Source organism: Canis aureus, chromosome 11 (genome assembly GCF_053574225.1).
Source record: "Canis aureus isolate CA01 chromosome 11, VMU_Caureus_v.1.0, whole genome shotgun sequence".
NCBI lineage: Eukaryota > Metazoa > Chordata > Mammalia > Carnivora > Canidae > Canis > Canis aureus.
In genome coordinates, this window is record NC_135621.1 from 30,623,522 (window position 1) to 30,634,249 (window position 10,728).

Here is a 10,728-nt window from a genome sequence, read left to right on the forward strand (position 1 = left end):
ACAAAAGTAATTTTTGAAAGTTGGAAGATGTGAGTTCCTATCATTCTCTAACAGATTCTAATCCTAATAGATTCTAATTAGATTTGCTTTCTTGTTTTTTTAAGATTTTATTTATTTATTTATTTATTTATTTATTTATTTATTTATTTATTTATACAGATAATAGACAGAGAGAGAGCACAAGTAGGCAGAGTGGCAGGTGGAGGGAGAGGGAGAAGCAGGTTCCCTGCTGAGTAGAGAGCCCAATGTTCCATCCCAGGACCCTGGGATCATGACCTGAGCTAACCAGGTGCCCCAGATTCTCTCATACTTAATAAGCTCTAACCTGGTTGATTAAAGAAGCTAGAAGGAAGGGATCATTCTTCTAGAAGGATCCCCAGTCCCCCTGAAGTGGGTGGAGCTAAGGCCCAGAGAGGCCCACGGAGCTTCTTCTAGAAGTGGGAACACTTGAGGTGGGCGGGGCTGCGCATGGAAGTGGGCGGGGCTGAAGGTGGGTGGGCGGAGCCCAAGCCTCTCCCAGTTCAGGTCTGTTACACCCATCCTCACTTGCAAGTCTGCAGCATGGGAGGCCAGTAAAGGGGCCCATGTCCTCACACAGGCAGGGATAGAAGCAAGAGTGTGGTGCTAGAGGGAGCCTGGTCCCTAACCCAAACCAGAGATCATTCCAGAAGGAAAGAGACTTGGCCTCTAGAGGCATTCAACTCATTTACTTCATAAGACATTCACTAAGCACTCTCCGTGCAGGGCATTGTTGTTGGTACAGGGGACCCAAGCATGAACAAAACAAAGCTGGCACCTCTGCGAAGGGGATGTTCTTCAAGCAGGAAGAAGGAAACAAGCAGTAAGCAGGAGCACAGATAACCCCGAGATAGTCTCAGAGCTTTCAGGGCACAGAGAGTGAGGGGGCGGGTGGAGAGCAGGGGGGTGTCACTTCTCTAAATGAAAAGAGCTAAGAGGATCTAGCAGAAGTGCGTGCCTGAGGAGGGAATGGCAAGAGCAAAGGCCTTATTAAGGCAGGGCGGAGAAGGGAGTGTTTGGGGGTGGGGGGAAGGCTGGACTGGCTGAGCACAATGCACAAATGGAGGGCATCCCACAGCAGGAGGTCAGAGAGGGAGTAGAGGAGCCTAATCATGTTGGGAAGAAATCAGATCTCATTCTAAGTATGATGGGAACCATGGGCAGGAGATAGATTTGGAAGGTCAATTCTGGCTGCTGGCCAGGGAGGCAGGGAGACCAGTGGAGGCTGTTACAGCCCTCACAGACATCCCAGACATCCTGGTGACAGGCTTTGGCCATTCGATCAGAGCATTAGCTGTGGGGATGGCAAGAAGTGAGGGGCTGTTTGGAAGCCAGGGCTGAGAGGAGTGGGGTGGCCAGGCAATGGGGGTGGGGGCCCAGGGACAGGCCCTTGCTGGATTTCCAAAGGACAGCAGAGGACCATGAGGAGGAACAGGATGGGAGCAGGCGACCTAGGGAGTGGAAAGGCGCTCAGCAAAGAGAGACACTCTGGCTTTGACCATTGACACCCAGCCTGCCTCAGACTCAGAGGGGCACCGGGGCAGGCAGGGTGGGCTCCAGAAAGGTGGCTGGAGCACCTGCTCTTCCCCAGGTCGGGGACACAATCTACCGGACTCTGCTCAACCGAGGGTCAGGATCTGTTCAGAGCCTGACACAGGGCCAGCACACTTGTGGAATGAACCAAGGCCTGACCATATGGGACTGTGGGCCTTGCCTGGCAGAGCCATAATTCCCGGAAAACCCTCTGAGGTCTTCTCCTCGGCTCTGTGGGGCTGAGCATCCTGGTACTCAAGAGGCCAGAAGAGATCTGAGCTCCCTAGGGGCCATGGGTCCTTTTTGGCTGCAGACAAAATAAAGACCGGCCCTCATGGCATTTGCAATCTATGATAAATGAAATTAACAAGTTAATTATATAGTCTGCTAAACTGTGAGGAGTGACATGGAGAAAAATCCAGCAGGAAAGCAGGGATAGGAAGTTCCAGGGTCGGGGGAGAGGTCAATAAAAATCCTCCTTGTGAAGTTTGAGCAAAGACTGAAGGAGGTGAGAGGGAGCCATGTGGAAAGCCAAGAGGAGAATGTTCCAGGAAGAGGGAACCGTAAGTGCAAAGGCCCTGAGACAGAAGCAGGTCTGGAATATTTGAGGAATAGGACTGAGGCCAGAAAGACAAGAGTAGAGTGAGCAAGGGGGAGCCAAGGAAGAGTCAGTGTAGAGAGGTTCAGGGCCCCTGTGGGTCATAGAAAGGGCTTGGGTTTTGCAGGAAGCCATGGGAAGGTCTGAGCAGAGGAGTGATGCCATCTCACATCCTACAGGACCCTCTGATTGCCACATTCACAAGAGACTGAAATAGAGCAAGGACAGAAACAGGCAGAACAGTTAGGAACTTGCTGGCGATAATCTAGACAAGAGGTGGCGTCCTGAACCAAGATAGAAGCAGTTGAAGGAGGTGGGAAGGGGTCAGAGCCAGAAAATATTCCTGAGGAACTGCACATTGGATTTCCTGAAAGGCTGCATGTGGATTTCTCAGGGAAAGAAGGAGTCAAGGTTTGAGTCCAAGGCTGGGATTGGGGAGAATGGGAAGCTCAGTGTCAGCTCCATTAAGTCAGAGAAGCTATGGGACTCCCTGGGGAGATGCCCTGCAGTCTGGGACTCCCAGATCAAGTCCTGCCCCAAGACAGGAGTGTGCCAGTTGTCCGCAGGTGGATGGTGTCTAAAGCCAGAAGACTTGATGAATGGACCAGGGCAGTGGTGCAGAGAAGAGGTGTAGGGTCTGAGCCCCAGGATGCCAAGGCTTAGAAACCAGGAAGATGAGAAGGCCCCAGGGAAGGAGGCTGAGGAGGGTGGCTAGTAGGTGGCCCTGGGTCACCCCTACCATCCTTATTCCACCAGCTCGACTGAGGATCTAGAGCAGAGAGGGAGGAGAGAGAAGACCAGCAGGGCATGGCTGGGTGGGAGTGCAGAGCTCATCTCCTGGGGTGGCAAAGAAAGTGGGGATCACTTGCTGTCAGGCCATCAGGCCAAGCTTTGGGCATTGTCCAGCGCCTCTTGGGGGCCCTGGCAGATGAAGGCACCCAATCAATATCTGATGGGATGAGTGAATGAATGAAAGAATGAATGGATGAATGCTCTTACCCCGCAAACCCCATGCATATTTGAGGAGTTCCATGGCTTCTTCTGAACCATAGAGTCCAGGGGCTTTCTAGTGACAGGCCCTGGTCACCACCCTGGGCCTCCTGACATCTGGGCCCCAGGAAGGTGTGGCCAGTGTGGCCCTCACCCACCCATCGCTAGCTTACCCAGAAACAAAAGATGACCAGAACTTTTCCCAGTGAGCTCTGAGGGGCCACCTGTGTGTCTGTTCAGGTGCTTCCTCATCCTTATCCCTCCTTAGCAAAGCTTGAGAGCAGGTGAAGAACAGAGACAGTGGTGACCTGGATGTGACTTCCTTTGACTGTCAGCATGTGTCCGTGTGTCTGCCTTTGTGAGTCTATGCTGTGTTCTGTGTCTTTTGGTGCCTGTGTGTCCATACGTTGGAGTGTCTGTCTGAATATGAAAGTGGCTGTGTGTTGCCTTGTGTCTGCGGGTCCCTGCAGGGTGTGTGTCTGTGTGTCCAGGAAATAGGAGTTGGTATTCCCCAGTGGTCATGGTGTGATTTGGACACACCCTAAGCTGCCACCCACACTCACTCACAATCATGCAACCGGAGCAAACATTTCTCAAAACGGTGCTGACCTCGCACACGCCGTACACATTGACACTTTCAATTCTGTCCTGGTTCATTTCTTTAAGTGCTGGCTGCACCCGGCACGCTGACTTCATCACCTCGTCCTGACTCACAACCTGCACTGTGATAAACACAGTCTAGGTAACCCCGGGCCCATGAAAAACTGCAACAGTCCCTTCTGCCACAAGAACTAACATTTCCTGGTGCTTGGCACATCCCAGGCATGTCCCAGGTGCTGTTGTAATTGCTTAATATGTGTTGATTCATTACTCCTCATCGCAGGCTATGAGCTGGTTGTGCTCATGATCTCCCTATGGCAGGGGGACAACCGAGACTCAGGAGGGCAGGCAGCACAGCCAAGAGAAGCACGTAGGCCGCCTCTCCCTGAGTTGGTGCCACTGATCACCAGTCTTGGAGACAATGAAGACTGGGACAACATCTGGCACCTGTGCAGATGGCAATCCCCAAGGAAGCTCACAGAGCTTCCGGAATTCTTTTCCTATGTCACTATATACTGCACACTTGACTACTTTATACATTATCTGCATTGCCCTTCACAACATCCTGTGAGGCAGGTACTGTTGGTGTCCCCATTACACAGATGAGAAAGGGGAGGCACATAGGCTACACTGCCAATGGGGCATGGCTGGGATGGGACCCCAGGGAGGCCATGTGTGGAGCCCAGACTCTTAACCACTACTCTCAACTCATCTCTCTCCCCTCTTCCTCCTTCCCCGAGTCTGTTCCCCTCCAGGAACACCGCCTCCCTCTCCTTCCTCCACTGTCTCTCCCCGCTCCCCTCACATTCATACACTCATGCTCACACCTACATTTGTGGTCCTGGCCACCCCATCCAGCACAGTGTGGATGGGAGCAAGGAAGACCCTAAAAGCAACTCCTGAGCCACTCCTGGGTGATCCCATCCTGTGAGAAGGGACCAAATCCCAAGTGGGATAATAGACATAAAGAGTTGAGCGCCGGGGCACCTGGGTGGCTCAGTGGTTGAGCATCTGCCTTTAGCTCAGGGCGTGATTCCCGAGGTCCTGGGATTGAGTCCTGCATCAGGCTCCCCGCAAGGAGCCTTCTTCTCTCTCTGCCTGCGTCTCTGCCTCTCTCTGTGTCTCTCATGAATAAATAAATAAAACCTTTAAAAAAAAAAAAAAAGAGTTGAGCACCATGCCCAGGAAATAGGGAGCCCACGCTCCATATATTCGGTAATGACAAACATTTTGATCAAAAGCCACAAATGGCACTGGGAATAGGTTAAGACGGTGTACTGGCCTGGCCAAGGGGACCCTGATGGGAGGTTCTGGGGTGCACAGGACCATCAAAGGCAGACAGGACCCTACAGATCATCTAATCCAGACATGGAAGTGGAAGCCAGGCACACCACTGCATGATTTGCACAAGCTCTTCCTGAGCCATCACTAAACACTGGGGATCCCCCAACCCTAAAGCTAGCTAGCCCTCTTACTCTTCCACAGGCAGGCTCTCCTGTGTTCACCTCTGTGTCTACAACCCCCCATTTACGACTAGCCCAGACCCTACCTCTGGGCCCCAAGCCTGCACATCTACCCTGTGAGACCCCCAACTCCGGCCTGGCCTTGGCCTGCCTCGTTTCCTTTAGAGCCACCCCCCCCCGCCCAGGCTCTCCAGTGGCTCTTAGTGACTGAGGGTCTTCCAGTACTGTGAGCAAGGATTCTTCCTCCAGCCTACTCATGCTGCTTCCTCTCCCTGGAACACTCCACACCCTGCCTCTCTTCAGCCCCATTAGCTTCTCCTTATGCATCAGATGCCAGCTCCAACATCACTCCCTCAGGGCAGTCCTCTTCGCCCCCCACATGAGCTCAGAGGATGGTCTGAGGGGTGGGAAGTGCAGGCAGGACTGAAAACAGGGGAATACAGTGGTTAGACACACAGACCCTCGAGGCAGACGGCCTGGGTTCACAGCCCAATGTCTCTACTTCCTCACTGGGTGAACCCATGCCCAGCATGGAACCTGGCACAGCGGCAGGCACTTGGTCTCTATTTATTCACTAGACTCACAGCTAGTCAAAAACACAGCATTTCCCCACTCTAACCATGCAGCCTTTCCCCAGTCCAGCATATTACATTCTCAACCAGGAATGGCCAAACTACAGCTAGTAGGCCAAATCTGGCCCAGCAACTGTTTTTGTAAATAAAGTTTTATTGGAAAAGAACCACACTCACTTGTTTACATATTGCCTAAGGCTGTTTTCATGCTTCAACAGCTAAGCTGGGTAGTTGAAATAGAGAACATATGGCCAGCAAAGCCAGAAATATTTACTAGCTGTCCCTCTACAGAAAAAGTCTGCCAATACCTGCTTTAGGTATTTGTAATCTCCTTGAAGCCAAAGCAATGGCTTCATGGGGTTCGTATGAAGTCTAAATGGGTTTACCCGTGTGCCAGGATGGGGCCTGGCACATAGGAAGAGCTCCATAAGTGTTGGTAGGTACTGCGTAGTCCCATATGCTTACTCATAGGAGATCAATAAATATTTGTTCATTGAATAAATCAGATACCTTCTGCTCCTCATGACAGATTTTAGCGCTAAAACCATACCAGCTTCAGTGGGAATCAACAAGACGATTCGTGGGGAAGTAGCATCTGGATGAAGGGGAGGGGGTGGACAATAGAAGTAACAAAAATCATACCTTTTATCACTTTCCAGGGTAGAATCAGTAAAGATATTATACAATTCAATCTTGACAACAGGGCTTCTCAAACTTTCCCATGCATTTGCTGGTGCTAAGCACTTTCAGGAGAATGTAGATTCTAACTCAGCAGCTGCAGAGGGAGGCCTGAGAATCTGCAGTTCTAACAAGCTTCCCGTGATGCTTCCCTGGCTGGCTCGCTGACTGCCCTTTGAGTCGCAGAGCCTTACATTCCCATGAGCTGGCTATTAGGGTTACTTTTCCCGTTCTACAGGACGCAAAAACAGACCCAGAGAGGTAGAGACCCTTGCCCATGGCCACGTTGTGAGTGAGTGACAAAGCCAGGATAAGTACTCAGGTGCAGTAAATTCCCAAATTATCCACCCCACCCCCCCACCCCCAGCCGGAAAGACCTCCTTCAAGAAACTTCTCCAACGTAGGTGTCCCTGCTTGCTCTGAAGCCAATTCCTGCCCAGCCTGAATCTGGGTCCTAAAAACATTAGCCTTCCTAGGCATGGTGCTGTCTACTGGCTGTCCCCTGTCTCCTTCGTACTGGGCAAACCTCTTCCAAGAGGCTGGTGTTTGGGTTGGCTCTGCCGGAGAGGCCTCTGTTTTGTACTGCCTGCTGGCTGCCATGCTCTAGAGCTTATCATTAGCTGCTAAAGGACCTTCCGAAGTGGTCCCATTTCCTCCACATTACTCTCTGTTGGCTGCAACATAACAGACCTCTCTCTCCTGCCCTCTTCCATCTTGTCTTTGCACACATGGGCAGGCACACACACACACACACACACACACACACACACAGCATCCCAGCTCCCTCTCTCTGCTGGCTGGAAGGCTGAGTTGGGACATCCGGGGCTCTTGCAGCAGACGGAGCTGACACCATCAAGCCCTGGCTGCCTGTGAGGCATTTGCTCAGAGGGTGCAGGCTGGGTTTGCCAAATACAGGTATACAGTGGGCAGGAGACACCTGCTTTCTGAGAGGGAAAAGACTGGAGACCTTCCTCCTCCCCTCTGCTCAACTGAACCACCGCTGCTGCCCCTCAGAGGTCACACCAACCTCTCTTGCCTCCGTTTTGCTGTCACCCTCCAGTTCCAGCTGGTCAGAAATCATATCCACATGGAGAGGGCAGAAGCATAAGAAATCATCTAAAGGTCCACACCCGCTTTACACACGGGAAAGCCAGAGAAGGTGAGGTCTCTGCCCAAGTGAGTGGCACAGCTGGGACCCCAAACCCAGATCTCTGTACTCTGCAGCACCCTTCCCAGGCTCCTTGGGAGCCTTGTAGGAAGAGTATAGGGTGGTCCAAAAGTTGGGCTGATCTGAACTTGAATCCTGACTCATTAGCTGGGCTGCCTTGGGCAAGTTACTTTGCCTCTCTAAACTTCAGGTCTCTTGTCTATAAACTGGGGCTAAAAAACACAGCCCATGGGGCTCTTAGGAGGATTAAATTAGAGAATGTATATTAGGTACTCATTCAAGATTCGATACGGAGTAGGTGCTTATCAAAGATTCTTTATTTTCTCGTGAGTCTTCTAATAAGCTCCCCTGTCCCCCTGTGCTTATGAAGATAAGGATTCAGGCAGCACTCAGGTGTGCATGTCCAGGCATTATGTACGTGTGTGTAGGGGTGTGGGGGCTGGGGGATCGGGCTGGCGACACAACTGTTACCTTAAAATGGCTTGTTGGGGGAGAGTGTCCACTCAGACCTGGGGGGAGATGGCCCATCCCCACCCGCGGGAGAGGAAGTCCAACTGCCCAGTAACCCAGCTGCTACCCGCCCCCCACTCCCCATGGGCCTCATCCTTTGGCCCCTAGTGCTGGTTCATTCTTCTTCAAGTCCCCCTAAAATAACCCATTCACCCAACAGAATCAATAAGCTGTGTGGATCTCCTGAAGATCCATGGGGAAGAGAGAGGAGGAGTTTTATATCACACATCACAGCAAACTGCCTAAAATCCTCTTGGAAAAAGTCCTCCAATTCTGTATTGAAAAAAACCTCTTTTCTCCACAGATTTTCGTGGCCACACTGCCACCAAAAGGGGCAGGGAGCCAGGGGAGGCTCTACTCTTGGCACCTTCCTCTCCAAGATGCACCCCTACCCTGCCCCATCCTGCCAACCCACCCTCTAGCCAGGACCCAACTTCCTCAGAAGCCACTTAAACAACCCAAACATGTAAAGAAAACCTCCTTTCCCTCCCGTGAGCCTCCAGATGCTCTGCCTCCAGCCTGGCCCGCAGCTCCCAGGACTCAGAGCCCTGAGGTCACTCACCGCCTATTTGAATCTGGAGAGAAAGACTGTTTTACCCTCCAGAGACACTTCGTGGAGACCCCACACCTCTGGGTCCCCATCTGGACACTGTCCCCCACAGATGCCTCCTGCCAGCCTGGCCTGCTCCCCCCGCCCTCAGCCATCTGCGTCCCTCTGTCCTCCTGTCCTCCCATATGTGGGAGTAAAATGTTCCTCAGGGTGTTCTTTTCTTGTGCCTGTTTGTCGGTCCTTTCTTCTCACCTTACCCTGAAGGCGTTTTTAGGGAGTTTTGTTTTTCACTTTTTCTTTTCTGGGCATGTCTGCTTCTTCCTCTTTCTGGACCTCCTCACCTTGTTTATTCACTCAATGACCTTGCATTGGGGGCCTACTGTGTCTTCAGCACTGACCTGACCGAGGTGGTGGGGACAGAATAAAAAGAGAGACCCTCCCCCTAAAAAAAGCCACAGTTTCCGCCTTCATGGGGCCCCATGGCTTGTAGAAGCATACACAGAACAAGTTTTTCCTATACTATCCCTTACCCAGCGTTCACTACATGTCCTCAGAGACTTATCCAAGTGCATTATCAACATCAACTCATTTAATCCTCACAGCCATCGTAGGAGGCAGGTGCTATTACCATTCCCATTTTATAGATGAGGAAACTGAGTTACAGAGAGACACCTTGCCCAACCCTACACAGCTAATACATGCGAAAGCCAGATTCAGAGCCATGTGGCTCCTTTACCATGATGACACACTGCCTCTCCGTGTGCCCCAGGTGTCCCAAACCACACAGGAAGGGACGGATAACTTTGCCCAGGGAAGTCAGGGAAAGCTTGACAGAAGAGGCGAGTTTGAGTTGAGTCTTGATGGTTGAAGAGAAGTTTGCTGAGTCAGAAAGAATAGGAAAAGCATTCTAGTAAGAAGGGTAAGTATGTCAAAAGCCAGAAGCATTAATGACATGACATATGACATATGCTGCGGCTAGACATGAGGGAACACGGGGAGGGGACCAGGAGCCGTGGGGCTGGAGGTAGCAGAGGCCAAGTCACACAGGGACCCTGAAGACTTCATGAGGCACTGGAGTTTGGCCTGTAGGCAAAGAGGAGCCCCTGAAGGGCTACGAGCTGGGCACTGGCTCCCTCCCTCCCTAAGCGAACATAGCTCTGGCCCTGTGTCCATGAAACCCTGGCTCTGTGGGCCACTGCCTCCTCCTCCATGCATCCCTCTGCCTCACAGCTGTGCAATTCTCTCTCTTTCTGACTCTCGGTGTCCCGCAGGGGCCGTGAGGGCCTCAAGCATCTTCCCGATCCTGAGTGTGATTCTGCTTTTCATGGGTGGACTCTGCATCGCAGCCAGCGAGTTCTACAAGACTCGACACAACATCATCCTGAGTGCCGGCATCTTCTTCGTGTCTGCAGGTAATGGGCTCTGAGCTGGGCAGGCTAGAGCCCAGGCTCACCACGAGGAGGAAGCCGAGGTTAGGGAGCTGGGCCGCTGGGAAGAACTGGCAGAGAGAGGAGGGAAGGAGAAGAGGAACCTCCAGGACTTGCAACAGGTCACATCACAGAGAAGGCAGGTTGTGCTGGGGCTCCTGCCCCATAGCAACAGCCAAGCCCCCACTGCATCCTCTAGAAACATTGCCGAACCCCGTCTCTCAGCCCAGTGGACCACCTTCTTCCCACCTTTTAGAAAAGGGCCCAAATTCCAGGTCCCTCTCAGGATACCGGCCTAGCCTCCCTGCCCTGTCCCCTCACTGTCCCACCCCGGTGGGAGCAGGCAGAGACCTAAAACCGCATACCTCAGCCCCTTATGGGACAAGTCGTATCACTTCAGATGCCAGAAAAAGCACACGGCTGTAGCATGAGCCATTTAATAAGAATGATGAATGTTTAAGTAGCACATACCACACCCCGGCCCCCAACAGCCCCACACAGGTAGTCCTAAATCATGTAATCCTCTCTATGGCCCTGCAAAAGCGAGCCCTATCATCCTCCCCACTTTATGGACCTGGAAACTCTGACTCAGGTTACCCTTACAAAGGCTTTGGATTCCAG

General features: G+C 52.1%; 1 protein-coding gene across 1 annotated transcript in view; it reads left to right on the top strand.

Annotated features, from left to right (window-relative positions):
- Positions 1 to 10,728, top strand: part of CACNG2 (calcium voltage-gated channel auxiliary subunit gamma 2) — a 114,260-nt gene that overhangs the window by 99,023 nt on the left and 4,509 nt on the right. Inside the window, exon 3 of the mRNA XM_077914652.1 lies at positions 9,952 to 10,092. Coding sequence (XP_077770778.1) covers positions 9,952 to 10,092 — 141 coding nt within the window. The remainder of the gene's footprint in view (positions 1 to 9,951; positions 10,093 to 10,728) is intronic.